General features: G+C 41.6%; 1 protein-coding gene and 1 non-coding gene across 3 annotated transcripts in view; one reads left to right on the forward strand and one right to left on the reverse strand.

Annotated features, from left to right (window-relative positions):
• CHCHD3 (coiled-coil-helix-coiled-coil-helix domain containing 3) overlaps positions 1-11,768 on the reverse strand; it is a 298,477-nt gene extending 286,709 nt beyond the window's left edge. Inside the window, exon 1 of one of the 2 annotated variants that reach the window (XM_003813458.6) lies at positions 11,326-11,768. In XM_003813458.6, coding sequence (XP_003813506.1) covers positions 11,326-11,406 — 81 coding nt within the window. In that variant the 5' untranslated portion in view covers positions 11,407-11,768. The remainder of the gene's footprint in view (positions 1-11,325) is intronic. The other variant, XM_003813459.6, reaches the window with a different exon arrangement.
• Positions 11,769-12,289: 521 nt separating this feature from the next.
• On the forward strand, positions 12,290-12,393 carry LOC112440542 (U6 spliceosomal RNA). The gene has a single exon (XR_003028579.1). It is a non-coding gene; the product is annotated as a U6 spliceosomal RNA (small nuclear RNA).
• Positions 12,394-21,967: the final 9,574 nt, after the last annotated feature.

A 21,967-nucleotide genomic window follows, 5' to 3' on the forward strand; every position in this document is an offset into this window, starting at 1 on the left:
GCTACATAAACTTCAACTTTCCTCCCCTAATCCTACACACTTATTCATGCATTAATGGGCCTTAGCTCCTTCCCTCCCTCTAGTCCCGAAGGAAAGTGTTCCTTCCCTCTCCCCTCCCTCCCTCCTGTTCAAAGCTAACCACATACAATCGCTCTTTCAACAGATTTCATGATGGATCAACTATGTGCCAGAAACTAGGCTAGACTCTGAGTATTCAAAATTATCAAGTGCTTAAAGCATAACAGAATAAACAACCATCAGGCATTTAAATACAACATGAAGAGTGCTACCTGAGTGAGTCAGCATGTAATGCAAGTATACAGAAAACACAATGGGCAGCATGTGTAGCCAGGCTTTGAAGGCAGGGCTGGAACAGAGGATTAGGGAAGATTTACAAGGTAAGGAGGAGTAAAAGCTAGGAAGAGATGCAGTAGGATGAAAGTGCTCCTGGGTGAGAAAAATCACATTAAAGTACAGATGAAAACCAGAATTTGCCACCGTTAGACATCCAAGTGGAGATATCAAGTAGGCAGCTGGCAATAGAGCAGAGGCTCTGAGGAACACACAGCCTTGCGGATTTGAGAGTCATCATTCCCACAGTTACTATCGCGTCATCCTTTTTTATTTTCTTTACAGCACTTAACCACTACCTGAGACTTGCTTGTTTACCATCTGCCTTTCACTAGAAAGAAAGCTCCCTGAAAGCAAGGATTTGGCTGTCCTATCGCTATACTCCCAGAGCCTCACTAAGCCTAGTTAATTCAATGAATGAAGGTTAAATGAATGAATGAAACAACATGAATAAATGGCTGAAGCAAGAAAATAGAGAGAGGGCATAGTGAAAGAGAAGGTGGGGAGGGAAGGTAGAGATTCCAAATTTTGAAGATTCTTAGTGAACTCTTCAATTGAAACAGTTTGAACTTGATCCTGAGGGTACCTGAGCACTACTGAAGGATTTTAAGCAGGGGAATGGAACGATCAGATTTACACTTTAGGAAAATCACTCTGGCTACAACGTAAAGAACAGATTGGAGGGGGACAAGAACAGAAGCAGGATCCCTGAAGGAGGCTAAAGGACCAATTAAGAAGCTATTAAGCATATGTCCACACAAAGACTTGCACAGGAATGTTCATAGCAGCATTATTCATAAGAGCAAGGGTGGAAACAAACACGTCTATCTATGGTGAATGGATAAACAAAATCTTACATATCCATACAACACTATACAACTCAGCAATAAAGAGCAGTGAAGTTATGACATGTGCTACCGTACAGATAGACCTAAAAATCATTAAGCTAAGTGAAAGAAGCAAACACAAGGGCCACATATTGAATGATTCTATTTATATGAAACACCCAGAAAAAGCATCCCTATAGAGTAGATTAAGTAGTTGCCTAGAGCTGGGGTGGGAATAGGGATTAACTGTAAACAGGCACAAGAGATCTTATTGGGGTGATAAAAATATTCTAAAATTGCATTGTAGTGATGTTTGCACAACTCAGTAAATTCATCAAGTGTTGAATTGCTACTCGGGAGGCTGAGGAGGGAGGATCGCTTGAGCCCAAGAGGTCGAGGCTACAATGAGCCATGATCATGCCACTGTGCTCCAGCTTGGGCAACAGAGCAAGACCCTATCTAGAAAAAAAAAAAAGTGTTGGAATGTAAACTTAAAATGGATGAATTTCAGGGCATGTAAATTACTCTACAACAATTTACTTTAATAAACTTTAAAAAAAAAAAGCTATTATGGTAATCCAGGGGAGAACACACTTAAAAGGTATTTAGGATTTAAAATACTAACATTCACTGAGTGCTTATTATGTGCCAGGCGCTACACTAAGCTAGGCACTTCACTTATTTACTCCTTCACAGGCCTATGAGATAGATACTTTTGTATCTCTATTTTATAGGTGAAAAAACTGAAGCATAGCCGGATTAAATAACTGGCCCTGGATCAGATCCTTTATCAGTAGCAGAGGAAGGATTCAAACCCAAAAAGTCTGAGTCTCAAGATCTCACTCAAGGCCAGGCGCGGTGGCTCGCATCTGTAATCCCTGCACTTTAGGAGGCCGAGGTGGGCGGATCACGAGGTCAGGAGATCGAGACCATCCTGGCTAACATGGTGAAACCCCATCTCTACCAAAAATACAAAAAATTAGCTGGGCGTGGTGGCGGGCGCCTGTAGTCCCAGCTACTCAGGAGGCTGAGGCAGGAGAATGGCGTGAACCCGGGAGGCAGAGCTTGCAGTGAGATCACGCCACAGCCTGGGCGACAGAGTGAGACTCCATCTCAAAAAAAAAAAAAAAAAAAAAAGATCCCACTCAAACATCCCTCAGCATCACTACCCAGTATCTGAGTAGATGTGGGAGTAAAGCAGAAGTCATCAAGGAGGACCCCAGGATTTCCATTTCAAGTAACTGAGTGATCCTCCTCCTGTATCAAGGGTCTCCTTCCCATTTCCACTTCCTGAACTCACCACTCTCTGGCTTTTACCCTCAGTGCAACAGTGAACATTCTCTGGTAGAAGTCACCAATGACCAAATAAATAACTTTTGATATTTACGTAAATAAATATTTTATATTTATAAAATGCCTTATTTATATGGCTTCCCTTTAGCATCTAACACCTCTGGCCACTCCCGTCTTCTGGAAAGCCCTCCCTTGGCTTTTCTGACATCCTGCTGTCCTGGTTCTCCTAGGACTCTGGCCACATTTTATCTCTTTTGCAGCTTCCCCTCTCCTGCCTGCACTTCAATGCTGAAGGGCCCTTCTCATTCTATGTGCCCTTGTACTGGCACTCTCATCCAATCTCTTGATTTCTAACTGTTGTTGATAAACTAATAAATTCCATTAATAAATGCATTCGCTCGAGCTTAAGACCTATCTCCCAGAAGCCCGGTCTCCACACTGAATTGCCTAATGAACACCTTCCTTCTGGCAAACCAGAAGCACCTCACACCCAAAGTGTCCAAAATTGAACTCATGTTTGCCACATATCTCCTCTTTCTCCTGCCTTCCTTACCTCATTAATGACACCACCAACACCCAGCTTCCTAAATTCAAACATAGGGCTTGTTCTTAACTCTTCTTTCTCTCTCATTCTTAGCTCTGACTTCATCAATCCCTAAATATTTAATGAATTCCTCTCTTCTCTCATCCCATTTCTCCTGCCCTAATTCCTGTACCATCCGCTTAAAATGCAAATGTGATAATGGTAACTCCCTACTTCAAATTCTTCAATAGCTACTGTCTGTTTACAGAAAAATTAAAATTCTTTGTACAGCATTCAAGACTTCATCATTTGGTGATGGCCTAACTCTCCAACCTCAAATTCTACAGTTTTTTTTCTTTAATATTACATATCCTGTTCTACGCCCATCTCCTTGCCTTTACACACGCCTACATTGCCCTCTCTCCTGGCCCATTGGGAGGGAGTCACCTTTCAAGACGCAGTCTAAACATCCAAGCCTTCACTGACCAAAACAGTTGTCCACTCCATTCCAACCCTGCCTACCTAAAGCTACCATTCCTTGTGCCTGCTGTTCCTTTCTCAAACTTCCAATACAGTCTCAATGAAAGAACAGGAATTAGCCTTTCCACATTCACCTTTCTGCCTTTCCACTAGATTGCAAGCTCCTATATATTAAGTCATTCATTCAACAAATGTCTCCCAGGCCAGGCACTAATCAAGGCCCTGTGATACATCAGTGAACTAAATAGTCTATACCTGAACTGTTACTTGTATCTCAGGGCCCAAACCAGAATGGAAGTAAGATGGAAAAGGGAAAGGCTACAGATCAAATGCTGTGTGTGCTCTTTGAAGGAAAAAACTACGACTCCCTTCTTGGAAGACAAGAAGACTTTCTATTTGAAAATGCCAGAGCCAGCTGCATCCTTCTAACAACTGACAGCCACTGGGAATGTTGCTGAAACCCATCTGAGAAACTGAGAAACTGAGACACATCCTAGAAAAATCCCCGTAAGCTTGACTCAATTTATACTTGAGAAAAAAAAGAGACCCTGAGTAACATTCAGTTACTGACAGCATCAAGACCAGAAGCAGTAATTCCCCAATCTCTAGTCCAATGCTCTACTTTTAATAACACACCCCTTCAATCCCATGCATGTAATAAAAATATCACTTCCTCTTAAAGAGGAAAAAATAAGCTTACATTTTTAGAATCTTAAAGCTATTTTAACTGATATATAATATATATAAATCTCAAAAATCAAGTGTTAGCTATAAGCTTTCATCTGAAAAGTTACTATTTTCATCTGAAAAAAATGAAAATAATGTTTACCCCAGAGATTCTGTGGAGGGATTTTAGTGTTTTGCACCATAAACTACAATTGGCTACACAAATATTTGGTAAAGCTATTACCCATATAGCTCCAACCACAGGGACTTTTTAATTCATTTTGGTTCATTCTTATCAACTGGGTCTGAGCTTGTACTGACTCGTTCTCTGTAAGGTGCATGAGGACTAGGCCTACAGCTATTGCAAGCAGCAGCTGCCTAAGTCCTGGTATGGGTATAGAAGGTGCTTATTTTTCTCTATCTATGCTCTCTAGGTAGTAGGAGTAGAATGTCTCTTTCAACCTAATCACTAATTTCTTGTTAACTTTTTTTTCTTTTTGAGGCCTCTCTGATGTCCCAAGTTGCTACTTAATGTCAAATTCTCACATCAATTCAAAACATTTCCCAGTGGGATGTTTGGTTATAGTTCAGTAAACTTGTAAGCATGCACCAAAGGAGTATATACTAAACCTATTGAAGGCTTGATAAACATATTGTACGGCTGCCTTATTGAGACTCCACCTTTCTCTTGTTCTTACAATCATTCAACAACTGTATCCTTAGGCCCTTCCAAAGCAGCACCCATGGCCATCTACTGTTGCACCTCTGCCAACTCCAAGCACTATTACCCTATTCCCAGTCTGCTCATAGCGACGTAGATATGAGGTAATAGTTTTGTTGTGTTATCATCTGTATCCAAAGTTAATGCTCTCTGAGCTGACCTTCCCATTGCAGTAGTAAGTTCAGACCTGCACACTCACCTGATCTCCTCTGTGAACAGGGGTACTCACTCATGAAGCAGCTGACAAGCTTTAGAGATGCTGGCCAGGGTTATTCACACAATCTGTAGCTGTAGAACAACTCATCTTTCTGATAAAAAATGACCCAAAATGGGGGTCGATAGTACAACACAAGCTTCTGCGATGGCAGCCTCTGTGTAAGAAGTATCTTGCGGTCAGGTGTGGTGGCTCACGCCTATAATCCCAGCACTATGGGAGGCCAAGGCAGGCAGATCATGAGGTCAGAAGATCAAGGCCATCCTGGCTAACACGGTGAAACCCCGTCTCTATTAAAAATATAAAAAATTAGCCAGGTATGGTGGTGGGTGCCTGTAGTCCCAGCTACTTGGGAGCTGAAGTAGGAAAATCGCTTGAACCCAGAAGGTGGAGGTTGCAATGAGCCGAGATCGCACCACTGCACTCCAGCCTGGGCAAGAGAACGAGATTCTGTCTCAAAAAAAAAAAAAAAAAAAAAAGTATCTTCTTCAGGAAACATATCTTTTCCTGAACCGGGCACTTGTTTAAGCAAAGCCTTTTCCTGTACAATGACCTATACCTATTATACTTGCTTTCCAGACATCTCTGGAATCTGCATCAAGGCAAATACCAAGGGCAATTTACAGAAATTATTTGTAGCAAAGAATAGTGAAATAACCCCCACACACATTGATACTGGGAATTACACCCTGAGGTCCACAGACTGAGTAGTCCGTGGGTCAATTACTCAACTGTATGCAAAACTGTCTGCTTATTGCATGGTTCTGGCCAGAATCCACAGCTTACAGATCCACAGTGCTCTATGAACTAAAAGAGCCACCATTCTAATATAAGGGGCAATCAAAAGAAGCAGGTCTGCCGATATTCAGCCCACTGAACTTGACTGTCCACCCTATTCTCTATTGATCCTAAAGACAAATTTAAGCAAACAGAGCTTGCCAAGTTTAAATTTGTAGTACTCACCACACCAATGTGCTCCACAGAGGGGGAAAGGCCATGTGTCATCTCCTACAGTCTTCCCACTCATCTCTTCCTACCCACCTTGTTTGGTCTTATCCAAAATCCGTGCCAGAAACACTACCCACCAATCCAAAAGAAAGAATTTTCTCAGAAACAGGAGACTGGGTGAGATGGACAAAGAGAAAGTATTTCTACTCCCAGGTAACAGAGTAAAAAAAGAGGAATTCTTCAGTGGCCCTTCTAAGAGGTAAAGTTATGAGCCACATGAGACAAATAAATCAGCCTCCTGCCTCCATTAGTTTATCTTATCTTCTTCCAGATGTGTCCTAGCAAATTGATTCAAGAACTCAGACCCATTTTTTCTCTCTTGATCCTCCTTCCACTTAGCATAGGTCATTTTCTGTGTGAGTATTAGTTTGCTTCACAATTACCTTTTTAAGACATAGGCTCCAAAAACTGCCATTATTATTTGGGAGAAATTACTCCCAAATAGTTAGTTAAGAGAAAGGGGGAGAGGGAACCCATATATATGTTGATAGATATATATGAAATATGTAATTCTTAGCTTATGTTTGTGTTTCTTTACATTTGTCATTAGTAGAAACCATTATCCCTACCTTTATAAAATCCTAGATAACTTAAGATGGTACTCAGCCAAAAACTTCATAGAATCTAAAGCTGAAAGAAACTAATCATCGTACTTAACTAAATTTGCACAACATTCCTCAACACTCCCAAGGGCTGACCGAATTTGTAGTGTCTGATAACATACTCTCTTCAGAATCCTCAGTAATACTGCATATTAAGTAATCTCTTCATTTACGGTCTCTCAACTGCCAACACTTCCCAAAGCATGAGTTACGTTCCATATTAAGTATCCATACTGCCATAACTGGCTCCTGTGAATTTCAGCTTGCAACTTTAAAGCCCAGCTGCGGACATTCGTTTATGTCTGGAAAGCATGATAAATATATCTTTGAAAATGACACTCATTGAAGTTGACATTTGCTCCAGAAGAGTTCACTCACAGCTTTGATGTTTCAGATAAGAAAGATAGAGTTGTAAGCACACTTTCCAAGCAGGCACGGCAGGTGCTCACAAAAATCCTATCAACCACATGTAATATGAGTAATGAAAATGCTTGGTCTTTCCTCTCTAGGAATTTATTTTAGCCTTGAGAAGAGGGCAAGGCAAAAGAGTGACCTCTCATCCAATCCATAAGAGTAGTTTCAGATTCAAAGTTGGAATCAGGTGTAAAAATATAGGTTTTACTTTTACAGAAGAGGGAAGAAAAGCTATCAGTTGCTAAGGATAAAGGGAAAAAACAAGACCCTACAAATACCATGAAAAATAACACCTGGTAGGTGAGAAGAAATTTTAAACTTAAAATTTGAAGTAGGTCCTTTCATTGCTATTAAGGACCTCAACAATATAGAGAAACACAATCTATTAATAAATTCAGCCAGGTGTGGAGGCTCACACCTGTAATCCCAGCACTTTGGGAGGCTGAGGTGGGTAGATCACTTGAGGTCAGGAGTTTGAGACCAGCCTGGCCAACATGGTGAAACCCCCCTCTACTAAACATACAAAAAAGTTAGCAGGGCATGGTGGCACAGGCCTATAATCCTGGCTACTCAGGAGGCTGAAGCAGGAGAATCACTTGAACCTGGGAGGCAGAGGTTGCAGCAAGCTGAGATCATGCCACTGCCCTCCAGCCTGGGTGACAGAGCAAGACTCATCTCAAATAAATAAATAAATATTCAGCATAGTTACCAAAAGCCTTATGTTGTTCTCTAAATGTTATTCTTTATACATTAAGATAAATGATGACTGAGCCTGGTGGAGCGGCACATGCCCGTAGTCCCAGAGGCTGGGGCAGGAGGATAGCTTGAGCCCAGGAGTTGAGACCAGCTTGGGCAACACAGGGAGACTCCAACTCAAAAAAACCTCATAATTGCCAACATATTTATATTAAGGGAATGAACCCAAGTCATTATATGAAAAAAAATAAATGAAGATGAAATTATAGATGCTCCTTGGTTTACAATGGATTTTGCTGAAGGTAATGCCAGAAGCTGAGTTTACTGAACGCTTGTCACTTCCACACCACTGTCAAAAAATCCTAAGTCGAACCATCCTAACAGGAGACCGTCTGTACTATCTTTAACAGTGTAACAGAACACAGAATTAGCTTTCCAGCAGTGACTGACTCTGTTGAATTAGTAAGCTTGGTAAACTTTCATTTCTTACAACCAATGACATAAATGCTAGACAACTGGTCAAAGTTGGAACGTTTTCTTCAGCCAAGCTGAACTAACCTAACTGCAGTTCAAAACTGAAGTTTGGTGCCTCATCGGCACCATGTTCTAACAAACTAAGCTAAAAACAATGGCTTATGGACATACTGAGAATGCGGTTTCTTATCCTTCCCCATGTTTCAGAAGGGAACAACGTGACTACTTAAAGCCAAGAAAAATATAAAGAAATAAAAACCATCTACAACAGACCTAGACAAAAAAACACCCTCAATTAGGGCAGAATGTAAGACTCCCATTTCCCAGTCCATACCCTTTTAGGTACACCTGTTGGGGCACAACATGCTCTTATTTTTATTAAAATTTGAAGTTCACTTAAGTTCACATATCCATTCTTTTGAACAGCTCTAATAACAGCTATTATTCACAAGTGCAAACACTGTCAAAGTACTAGACACTGTGCTAGATATACATTATGTCAAATTCTCAAAGTAGGCTGCTTTGTCCAGAAATACTAAATACGGAAACACAATGAAAAGTGACTTGTCCAGAGCCACACCGCTAGTGAGAGGCAGAGAGAGAATCCAACCCAGGTCTGCTTGGTTCCAAGGCACATGCTCTTTCCACTACACAGCACAGCACTTTCAAAGAATCTCATAACTTTGCATGTGAAAGGAACCCTATCATAATAATGGCTGCCTTTTTAATGAAAATCTACAATGTGCCAGGTGCTTTACATACCTTACCTCATCTTCTTACAATAACCAATCAAGGGAAGTGATGGTATTACCGTTTATGGATAAGGAAATAAAAGAAGTCAATGGTCAAAGGCCACAGGCTAATAAATAACTAACCTGCGATTTAAACTGATGTCTGCTTAATTCAAGCCAAGAAAAATACTAAGATCAACTGAAAAACATCTACAAAAGACCTAGACAAAAATCACACAGGCAATCAGGTTAAGTAATAAATATCTAACCTGAGATTTAAACTGAGGTCTGTTTAATTTCAAGTTGATACTCTTTTGATCATGAGCTCAAAGAAATCAGAATGACCTCTGTGTACTCAATACTTCAATGGATGTCACTTCTAGAGGAAACTGCAATGGGCTAAGTATGGCTACAAGAAACTTACAGTGCCACCAGACTCACAGGATTTCAGGACTGGAAAATATTAGAGATCTGAGGGATGTACTCAGTTGCATTATTTTGCAGATGGGAAAACTGAAGCTCAGAGAGATTGCAAAACATTCATGTAAAAGGAGGATTTGAAGCAATGGAGACCAGCGCAAGGGCATTCCAGGTGAAGGTATATTCTGAAGAAAAGCATAGAGGTAAAAATGATCATGCTTGAACTGTTAGCAATACAGGTAAAATGTACTATATAAGAAAGGAAAAAAATGAGGAATGCTGTCAAGTTATATGACCAAAGGACATTTCTTTTTAAAAAACAAAAATCTTAAAAAGGTTTTTTAGACAATTTTTCCATTTTAATAGAATACCTATCCCTGCTGTCAGTTATTCCATCCAACCTTATCTAATACTTGATATGAATCTCTGTGCTGTGGCCACATTCTCTTTCGATTTTGTTTGCTGTTAGCACTGTGTCTGTACTAAAGCACGAGAATATGGATTTATACATTTTTTTCTAACCAATGTCTTCTCACTCAAAACTTATTTTGCTTTGTCTTTTAATTATTTTTCACTCTGAGTTGCGTACTGAAAGCCTAATGGCAAGAGTCTTAAAATCTCTGCATAAAACTTAAAGTTTACAGTAATTTTTTACTCCAAAGAGTACTAACTGAACCACAATAACTCAAAGAATACAGCCTCAGACATTTTATTACAAAATGTAGTACTACCATTAATTAGCATGATATAAAGAAATACTGGTCACAGACCAAAAACTGAGTTTGACAGTCTGAGTTTCTATGAAGAAAAGTTTAATAAATTATTCTCAAGGTAACAGTTTCAGAAGAAAAAGTTTTTAAACATTTTAAATATTTAAGAAGTTTTATTTCCTGGTAACAACTGTTAAAAATAATTTACAAATGTAATTTATTTACGCTGGTTGATAACAGAAAAAAATATATAAATTATTATAAAACTTTCTGAAGTCAAAATTGCTTTATTTACTAGGTTCAGGCATCATACGTCCAAAAATGTGAGGCTCCAAATTCAGGCGCAGCGGAGAGTGTGTTAATGAAGTTAGTGCTGGTATACTGACACCCTAGAGAAAAACCAGGTTTTCAGTTTATGTATCAGGTGCATGCAAAGGGCATTAAAAAAAAGTGCTCTACAACGTTGGTCAGAAATGACTACATTACTTCTACTGGTATGAAAAACTGCAAACCCATCTCAGCCCCTATCAGACTGGCAGACACTAGTCCTGAAGCAACTGGGCCTAATCCAAAACTTCGGCGCAGCAGGTCACAGAGGAGGCGCCTGGGAAAGAGGAGATATCAAGTGAAAGTGAAGCAGGGAGAAGCCAGAAGCCGCCCCAGGCAGGTCAGAAAAGACTGTGGGGCTGGGAGGGAGGATGACAGGGTGTGGGGAGTGGGTGGGAGGAGGGGGTGTTATCAGAGGGAGAGCACTAAATGACACAAAGCAAAGGCAATCCTTAAAATGCCAATTCACCCTGGGAGACAGGGTGCGCACAGTGGAAAAGCAGGGTTTGGGTCCTGAACCCAGGAAAACCATTTCACAGACAGGTACACCGAGGCATGGGTTTCAAATACGGTCCTGCAACAAGGGAGCAGTACAGTTACGAGTAGACTGTGAGCCCTTGCAGGGTATAATTCAACCTGGCATTCCCCGCCCGCCCCAGCAGTGCCTAGCACTTGGCACAACCAGGAACTATCTCTGAATGAATGTCCCACGTCTTGAAACTCTGGGCTTCTTCCCAGACACCAGGGCTTCTGGCCTTACAACGCTAGGGTCCAGGACGGGAGAAACCAGGCTGAGCGGGTCCGGAGAAGATGGGGCCTTGGGGTCCGAGTCCAAGCACTGGCCCTCCGCCCGTCCACGGGCACTCACCCGGATGCCCTTCACCACGGTGATGTTCTCATTCTCGTCCGCCTCGAAGGTGACCCGGCGGGTGCTGGTGGTCCCACCCATGATTCCGGTTCCTGCCCCAGCGGAGACCTAGCGGGGAACCACGAGCACTTCGGGGCCCCCGCGCCCACACGCGTGTGGAAGGGCCTGGATTCTTTTCCCGCACAGCGGGAGCAAGGCCACGACCCCCAGAAGCAAGGAGAAGGCGCCGGTCCTGAGCTCCCGCCTCCTCCGGTCACGCGCCACAACAAAAACGCCTCAGGTTGGTCGGAGATGCGAACTGCCCGCCTCTGTTCAGCGAGGGCGCCCGGATTGGTTCACCCGACCCGGATGCTATGGCAACAGGTGGTGTTTGATACGCTTTCCTCGGAGTCCCTGGGTGTAGTGGGAACTGTGGTCTCGATCTGGCGCGGTGGGTGCTGGGACATTCTCTCCCCGCGCTTGAGCGCGCTAAGGGAGCACGGCATTCTGGGAGTTGTGGTTTTGACTCCCCAGAGACGCCTAACTCGGCAACTTTTTGAAGACATAATTCTAGAAATTTAGGCCACTGAGTTCAGAGACACAATCTTTCTCTCAAAGGGACTCACAGTTTAATGAAAAAGATGCATGATCCTAATGAAGCCATTCCTAGTGTTCTATACACAAATTCCTGGCTCAAAACTTAGCGTTTCATTACAGTCGTGGGGTAGCTTAATGAAGACTACTTCTGAGAAATGCCTCGTTAGGTGACCCTGTGATGTCTGTGGTTGTGCAAACATCATAGAGTGTACTTACACAAACCCAGATGGTGTAGCCTACTACACATCTGGGCTACTTGGTGTAACCTATTGCTCCTAGGCTGCAAAGATGTTACTGTACTAAATACTGTAGGCAACTGTAACACAGTGGTATTTGTGTGTACAAATATATGTAAACATAGAAAAGGTACAGCAAAAACAGTGTAAAAGTGATTGCTTTGGCAACACATCTAGGACAATTTGAACAATACAGAGATTAGCACGGCCCCTGAGCAAGGTTGACACATGAATTTCTGAAGCATTCCATTAAAAAAAAAAAAAATCAAAGATAAAAAATGGTATGCTTCTATAGGGCATTTACCATGAATGGAGCTTACAGGACTGGAAGGTGCCCTGAGTGAGTCAGTGAGTGAGTGGGGAGTTGAATGTGAAGGCCTGGGACGCAACTATGCAGTACTGTACCTTTTATCAACACTGTACACTTAGGCAACACTAAATTTATTTTCAAATATTTTCATTCTTCAAGAATAAATTGACCTTAGCTTACTGTAACTTTTTAAATTTATAAACTTCTTTTTTTGTGACTTTTTGACTCTTTAATAACACTTAGCTTAAAACACAAACACACTATATAGCTGTACAAAAATATTGCTTTCTTTATATACTTAGTCTATAAACTTTTTCTATTTTTGAAATTATTTACTTTTTACTTTTTAAACATTTTTGTTAAAAATTAAGACAAACACACACGCATTAGCCTAGACCTACACAGGGTCAGGATCATCAATATCACTGTCATCCACCTTCACATCTTGTCCCACTGAAAGGTCTTCAGAGGCCATAACACGTATGGAGCTATCTCCTATGATAACAGCACCTTCTGTAACACCTCCTGAAGGACCTGCCTGAGGCTTTTTTACAGTTAACTTTTTTATATAAGTAGAAAGAATGCACTTTAACCTAAAGATAAAAAGCATAGTATAGTAAATACTAGGAGACAGGAATTTTCCAGCTCCATTATAATCTTATGATTCCACTGCCAGAAATGAGGTTCTTCTTTGACTGAAACACTGTTATGCAGTACATGAATGGTAGCATTTTAGTCGTAGCCATAAAATAAAAAAATAAAAAACCTAAACATGTGTTTGGTCCATGTCTCTTGTCTCATGAACTATGTATCTGTATTTTTTTCTTTTTGTAAAGTAAAATTTTAAGTACTATGATTTTCAAACCTGTCTATGAGAAAATACATTTCTTCATAGAATAAATTATTTGCACCAAGTATGTAGAGAATTTACTTTCCACTTTTGTGTCTCCTTCTACTACTAGTCCAGTTACATAAGTTAGGCCATAATAGGGTTAGGCAGAGAAAAGTTAAGTGATTGCCAAAGATGGCATAAATTAGTGGAGGAATTAAACCTACATCAGAAAAGTTGAGATGATCTATTGTGGAAAGTTCCTATTAATAGTTCAATATTTCACCTCTACGAGACCAGTACATAGTTATTAAGTTATTCATCTACATATTTCTTTTTTGCTAAACACACTGTTACACGTAAGTTTAGCCATATGACCTTAGTTTTACAGAGGCAGATGATTCTCAATAGAAATTAGGTTAATGATGGTACTATTCTTCAATTAATCCCTCTCAACATTAAAAGCAGCAGGCCACAACACACCATGGCATTCTCTTATGCCAAAGGCATCTACAATGCAGTCGCATTTTTGAGCTTCAATTATGTGCTGATCTATTACTGTATGAATCCAATTATGTGCTGATCTATTACTGTATGTATCTTTTATTTTTCTGAGACAGAGTCTCGCTCTGTCGCCAGGCTGGAGTTCAGTGGCGCAATCTTGGCTCACTGCAACCTCCGCCTCCCAGGTTCAAGCAATTCTCCTGCCTCAGCCTCCGGAGTAGCTGGGACTACAGGTGCGTGTCACCACACCCAGCTAATTTTTTTGTATTTTTAGTAGAGATGGGGTTTCACCATGTTGGCCAGGATGGTCTCCATCTCCTGACCTCATGATCCTCCCACCTCAGCCTCCCAAAGTGCTGGGATTATAGGCGTGAGCCACCGCTCCCAACCTTACTGTATGAATCTTTAGAGCAGAAACTATGTCTTTTTAATCTCTATGTCCCTGGTCAGTAGCAGAGTGTTGATTACATCTCATCATTATATCTTTTAAAATTGTACTATGTTACTTTGCAGTTATGAGACTACGTGCTACTTTGTACTTGTTCTCAAGTTTCCTTCTTTTTTTTTTTTTTTTTTGAGAGAGAGAGGGTCTTGCTTTGTTGCCTAGGCTAGAATGCAGTGGCCCAATCACGACTCACTGCAGCCCCAACTTCCCAGGTTCAAGCAATCCCTCCCAGTTCAGCCTCCCCAGTAGCTGTGACTACAGGTGTGTGCCACCACACCTAGCTGTGGTCTCACTATGCTGCCCAGGCTGGTCTCAAACTCCTGAGCTCAAGCAACCTTTCTGCCTTAGCCTCCCAAAGTGCTGGGATTACAGGCATGAGCCACCATGCCCAGCCTAACTCTTTCTTCTACTGGGAACTAAAGCTCCAAGGAATTATGACTTTCATTTTTTGGGGACCCTCCCCTCCACAAACACACTCTCACTTATTACCCCAATATATAGGGCATATCGGAGGTTCTATATAACACACATGCTGAACAAGCACTTACAAAAATAACCAAGTACAAAGAAAGCGTTCCTTGGAGAGAATAGAGAGATGAAGAAACCACTAGTTGTCTTAAATATATATATATATATCTCCAGTTAGAATATTAAGTAGAGTTCTTTCAACCGAATATATTAAAGATGATGAATGCCAAGCATGAGAAGGTAGTGGAGTGCCTTCATGTTTTATGATTCAAACACATATAAGTGGTCTTATCAAACAGACAATCCAAAAATGTTTTAGACATCCTAATGCGTTTTAACCAACATTACAAAGATGCCTTCTGAGTTTAAAAAAAATTCAATGTATTCTTTAAAACAAAATGCCTTCTCTAACAATATTGTTCTATCCATGTCAATTTCCAGGCCAGTCATGCCTATACAATCCCTTCTTGAGCTACCCAGAACTTGTGGCCTCCCTTTCTTTCTGGCTACAGCTTATTAATAGTCATCTAATCCAAAGGCAGCATTTACTAGCCAGACACCTATGAGCTAGAATGCAAAGCTTTGCCCTAAGAAAAATAATAGCTAATACTTCAGCTACTCAGATTCTCCATGTTTTTCTCCGTTTTCTCTATCTCTGTATTCACTTTCTCAAATTTAAACTTGAAAATTCAGAGCATACAAAAAGATAGCAAGAAGAGAAGTTATAACACTGAGTCTGTACCATGAAGAATCATGGCAAACTAAAGATAGGTGGAATAAGAAACTGCAAGAAAAATAAAAGGCATCCAGACTGGAAAGGAAGAAGTAAAACTACCTCTATTCGAAGATAACATGATCTTACAAATAGAAAAATCTTACAGAATCCACTGCAAAACTAATTAGAACTAATAAAAAAACTCAGCAAGTTTGCAGGATACAAGATCAACATATAAAAATCAATTGTAGCCGGGCGCTGTGGCTCACACCTGTAATCTCAGCACTTTGGGAGGCCAAGTCGGGCAGATCACCTGAGGTCAGGAGTTTGAGACCAGCCTGGCCAACATAGTGAAACCCCGCCTCTACTAAAAATACAAGAATTAGCCAGGCGTGGTGGTGGGCACCTGTAATCCCAGCTACTCAGAAGGCTGAGGCAGGAAAATTGCTTGAACGTGGCGGGCGGAGGTTGCAGTGAGCGGAGATCACATCACTGCACTCCAGCCGCGGAGAGAGAGTGAGACTCCATCACACACAAACACACAAAAACTGTATTTCTATACACTGGCAATTAACAAGACAAAAATGAAATGAGGAGAGCAATTCCACTTATAATAGTATGAAAAACAATTCAAATGTTCATTAATTGATGAATGGAAAAACAAAATGTAATATATCCAGAAAATGGAATATTAATGGGGAATAAAAAGGAAGAAAGTACTGATATATACTACAATATGGATGAACCTCAAAGACATTATGCCAAGTGAAAGAAGACAGACACAAAAGGCGGTTGAAATGTACAGAATAGGCAAGTCCATGGAAAACAAAAGAAGATTAGGCTTGGAGAGGGTAGGAGAAGGTGAGATGTAGAGTAACTTCTAATTGTTACATAGTTTCTTAACTTCTAATTGGTACATAGTTTCTTTTGGAGGAGTGATAAAAATGCCTAAAATTAGATTGTGATGGTTGCACAATGCTATAAGTATGCTGAAATTTATTGAAATGTACACTTCAAATGGATGAACTTTATGACATGTAAATTACATATTAATAACACCGTTAAAAGTATTAGCTAGGCATAGTGGTATGCACATATAGTCCTATTTATTCTGGAAGCTGACGTGGGAAGATCACTTGAACCCAGGACTTGGAGGCCACCGTGAGCTATAAATGCGCCCCTGCTCTCCAGCCTGGGCAACAGAGCAAGACCCTGTCTCTAAATAAATAAGTAAAGCTGTTAAAGAATGTATAGTTATTAAGATAGCTTGAGAAAGATTTTTTAAAAAAGAATGTATAGTTAGTTAAACATGATAGAAATTATCATTTTTTAAAGTCCAAATATTTTTTTTTGAAAAAAAAGGAAAAAAAAAAAGAAGAAAAAAAAACTGTGAGCAGCTTTGTAATAGTGAAATACAAGCCAGTTAAAAGGGAGACTAGCATAAAGCAAGCCCTTAAAAATTAGTTTAGTCTTGGCCAGGCACGGTGGCTCACGCATGTAATCCCAGCACTTTGGGAGGCTGAGGTGGACAGATAACCTGAGATCAGGAGTTCGAGACCAGCCTGGCAAATATGGTAAAACGCTGTCTCTACTAAAAATACAAAAATTAGCCAGGCCTGGTGGCAGGCACCTGTAATCGCAGCTACTCGGGAGGCTGAGGCATGAGAATCGCTTGAACCTGGGAGGCAGAGATTGCAGTGAGCTGAAATTGCACCACTGCACTCCAGCCTGGGCAACAGAGTTAGACTCTGTCTCAAAAAAAAAAAAAATAGTTTAGTCTCACAAATACAGAGCACTGATGTGAAGACCCAGGACTCCAGAAGCTTCTAGGGATGCCTAGGATTCAGAAAGGCCTTCCAACTGAAGTCTTTATAATGGCCGGCTCTGCCCAGGCTGCTGGGCTTCTGGAGGCCCAGTCGTGCAATGCTTCCTAGGTTCTGGGGCACATACAGCGTTACCAGAGGATCTTCCTCATTATATGAGCCTTCCCAAATATCAATAACAATAATGCAACATATTTTCTTCAGTCTCCACCCAGGAAACAAGCACTCTAGGTATTGAATGTCAGCAGTTTACTTTGATACAGAGCTGAGAACTGAGCAGTAATTTGGTTTTTCACAAATCTTAGCTTGACCACTAAGCAATATTACCTTCCAACTCCTTTGTTCTTTTTCCCTTTTCCACCACGTCAAATCTTTGCAATGAATGCTGGAAAAAAGAGAAAGAAGGAAAAGAGGGAGGGAGGGAGAAAGTAAAAATTCAGTCATCCCTAATGATCTCCTTCCCCTAAAAACAAAAATATATATATACCTAAACTTCCAAATCAGCCAGGTGCAGCTGCTCACACCTGTAATCCCAACACTTTGGGAGGCTGAAATGGGAGGATCACTTGAGCCCAGGAGTTCACGACCAGCCTGGGCAACTTCCAGACCAGCCTGGGCAACCTGGCAAGACCCCATCTCTACAAAAAATACAAAATTTACTCAGTGGTGATGTGCACCTGTCATCTCACCTACTGAGCAAGCTGAAGTCCAAGGATCACTTGAGCTGCAGTGAGGTCTAGGCTGCAGTGAGCCATGATCGTCCCACTGCACTCCAGCCTGGGTGACAGAGTGAGACCCTGTCTCAGAATAAATAAATGAATAGAAATAAACTTTCAAATGACTCAAACAGACAAAATTACAGAAGGTTTGCTCTATGTACGCCAATTTTTCAATCCCACCTTTAAACAAAAAGTAGGAAAAGGCCTAATCCTGGCGACCTCACTTCTGCTACTCCTTCACACACCACTTGACTGTCCCTGCTCTACTTGGTGGGAATGTAGAAAGATATGGATGAGAAGCAAAGGTGAAAATAGAAAGAACGTGACATGGGATAATGAGGGAGAGGGAGGAGAGAGACCCGTTCTTGGTCCCCAGCTAGAAAAGCTAATCGTTGTGCTGTTCATCACAGCCCCCTCCCTCCCCAGCAATTCTGAGTAGCGTGCTAGCTGCACAGTAGAGCACTTGGATTCTATGACCTGTGCTGAAATAGAATATAGATCTAATGATGGTGTTTTCTGAGCTAAAAATTGAAGCAATTGCTCTATTATTTGTGAACTTAAAGAGACAATGAAATCAGTCCTTGAAATCAGGATTATCCTGCAAAATCTAGGACATATAGTTGCCATAGTTATAGCAAACCAATTAAAATCACTGAAAAGTGCCTCGTGTGTAGTGCAATCAATACAGAGACAATCTGAAAATTTGGACTAAGACATATTTGACAAGCCATAATAGCGCATCAGCTTTAAAACTTTTTCCACCAATTATTGTTTGTAGAATCATATTAAAAAAATGAAGTCCTAAAACAGTATTGTGTGTGTGTGTGTGTGTGAGCATGCATGCGGATGCATGCACATGTGCTTATGTGACATGTTTTGAAACAAGAATTTTGAGCAGCACACTTGAAAAGATTAAAAACTCAAAGTGGCATAAAACAAGTCATCAATAATTAGAAGGCATTTACAAGTACAGTATAACTATGCGACTTTGAAAATACCCACAGCTATGGCATGAATCATATAGTCTCCCTTTAGTAGCCATAATGATCAAGTGATTTAGTGCATTGATCAGGTAGGACTGATTCACTGTACTGCCCGTGTGTCTAGTGAAATCATAAGGCAGAGATCCCCCCATGTTTCAGAAACCACTCCATCTATCTTTGGCTTTCAACTAATAGTACCTTTGTGATAAGGTTTGGCTGTGTCCCCATCCAAATCTCATCTTGAATTGTAATAATCCCCACGTGTCAAGGGTGGGACCAGGTGGAGATAATTGAATCATGGGGTCAGTTTCCCCCATACTATTCTCATGATAGTGAGTGAGTTCTCAGGAGGTCTGATGGTCTTATAAGGTGCTTTTTCCCCTTTAGCTCAGCAATTCTTGCTGCTGCCATCCAAGAAGGATGTGTTTACTTCCCCTTCCACCATGATTGTAAGTTTCCTGAGGCCTCCCCAGCCATGCTGAACTGTGAGTCAATTAAACTTCTTTCCTTTATAAATTACCCACTCTTGGGTATATCTTTATTAACAGTGTAAGAAAGGATGAATACACTTTGCTACTAAGTCCTTGTTCATGGTAAATTGTATATGCTATGCCATGCCGTGTCTTAGGATGGGCTCTGGTGACCGTTCAGTTTAACAGACATCACTTAATGCTCGATAGCTAAAGTAAATCTTACACACAGGTCATAACTTGGCAGTTCCCCAGGAAGATTTTTTTTGTTACCTCTGGCATAAAGTTTATTCTAGAGTAAAGCCTCACCAAATTAACAGCAAGTTTCTAAAAGGCCACTCTCTGTCCTTTCCTGGACATTCTTCTGCTTTGCTTTTCTCATTTTTACTTTTTTTTCTCTCTGACACCTTATTTCTTTTCTCCTCATCTTACATTCATCAACATACAGTGGCTGAAATACTGAGTCTAAGGGCATAGAAGGAGGGGTGGCAGTGAGTGGGGACAAGTGTGCACGGAGTAAGAAGAAAACTCAGCCCAGCTCCTGCATCTTCTAAACTCAAGCCCTGCCAGAGTTCCAAGGTCTTTTGATTTCCTTTGTGTTGGATTTAGAGTGATCATCTCTGAAAAACAGAGACCGAGTCAGAAGAGACTCATTTCTCATCTCCATGCCTTAAACAAGCACAAACATTCCATCTGTCATCTCTCCTGATGGCTCCTCTGGCCTTGATGAATTTTCAAGCCATTTTTATTTGAGAGCACAGGGACATTCTCCTAACCTTTTAACAATGTCTACCTGTCATGGAGCTTCAGAGATTTCTGAAATGCAGGCTGTTAGCCTCTTTACTTCCAAATAACAAATGCTTGAAATGCATCAAGGTTATATGGGCACTTCTGCTGCGATGTTGGACAGGCAGAGAAATGCCTGTTTATTGATGGTAATAGTGTAGAAATGTCCCTAAGTACACATTCTACACAGCTGGTCCTCACCCAAGTGTGCTGCCTTGTTTGGTTCCACTTTTGCAGCAGCTCAGCGAGGCACCCAAGATGGGCACACCCTGAGCCTCTCAACTCCAGTGAAACTCTGGTTTACTCACATGTTCCAAAGCATAGTGGATTCCAACTTTCGGCCTGGAACAAGAGTTGGTGCAATGCAATTCTTTTATTAGAACTCAAGGAGCTGGGCCTGGGCTCGGTGGCTCACACCTGTAATCCCAGCACTTTGGGAGGCCAAAGCAGGCAGATCAATTGAGGTCGGGAGTTTGAGACAGCCTGGCCAACATGGTGAGACTCCGTCTCTATTGAAAATACAAAAATTAGCCAGGCGTGAGCTGGGCACGGTGGCTCATGCCTGTAATCCCAGCACTTTGGGAGGCCAAGATGGGTGGATCACGAGGTCAGGAGATCGAGACAATCCTGGCTAACATGGTGAAAACCCATCTCTACTAAAAATACAAAAAAATTAGCTGGGTGTGTTGGCAGGTGCCTGTAGTCTCAGCTACTTGGGAGGCCGAGGCAGGAGAATGGCATGAACCGGGGAGGCAGAGCTTGCACTGAGCTTGCACTGAGCTTGCACTGAGATTGCACCACTGCACTCCAGCCTGGGCGACAGAGTAAGACTCCGCCTCAAAAAAAAAAAAAAAAAAAGCCAGGTGTGGTGGCACGCACCTGTAATCCCAGCTACTCAGGAGGCTGAGGCAGGAGAATTGCTTGAATCTGGGAGGTAGAGGTGGTAGTGAGCCAAGATTGTGCCACTGCACTCCAGCCTGGGCAACAGCCAGACTCTGTCATCTCAGGAAAAAAAAAAAAAACTAATGGAGCCGGGCACAGTGGCTCATGCCTGTAATTCCAGCACTTTGAAAGGCTGAAGCAGGAGGACTGCTGGAGCCCAGGAGTTTGAGACCAGCCTGAGTAACAAAACGAGCCCCGCTTCTACAAAAAAAAAATTGGGAGGGGCGTGGTGGTGCAGCCTTGGGAGGTTGAGGCAGGATACTCTCTTAAGCCTGGGAGGTCGAGGCTGCAGTGAGCACCACTGCACTCCAGCCTGGGCAACATGGTGAGATCCTGTCTCAAAAACAAAAACTCATAGGACTTTCAAGTGGAAGCAACCTTAACAACCATCTAACCTTCCTCTTTATGTCACACATGAAAGAACCAAGACTCAGAGAGGCTGAGTGAGTTGCCCAAGGCCACACAGCCTGGTTACATCAGGGCCTGGCAAGAGTCCATATCTCCAGGCATTCTGTCTAGTACTCTGCTGCCAGCTATGTTCTCTCTCATGGGAAACTGCCCTCATGAGCCCTATGTGCAGGACTTTGGTGGTGGATAAAGGATACTGCAGCAGCTACTGGAGCTGTGGCAAACATGATTGCTAAGTGGAGGGATGGTGCACAATTGTGAGGTGGCAATGCAGGCCTCTGGTACAGGGGTGACTTGGGCCTGGCATAAATCAATACAAATTCCCTGTGGGAATACTGGGGAAGGAGTACTGGCTTCATTCAATTCATTAGCTAATGACCCAGCAATTCTACTCCTGGGTACACATAATAGAAATGAATGTTTATTTC

The sequence above is a fragment of the Pan paniscus genome, chromosome 6 (assembly GCF_029289425.2).
Source record: "Pan paniscus chromosome 6, NHGRI_mPanPan1-v2.0_pri, whole genome shotgun sequence".
NCBI classification, from domain to species: domain Eukaryota; kingdom Metazoa; phylum Chordata; class Mammalia; order Primates; family Hominidae; genus Pan; species Pan paniscus.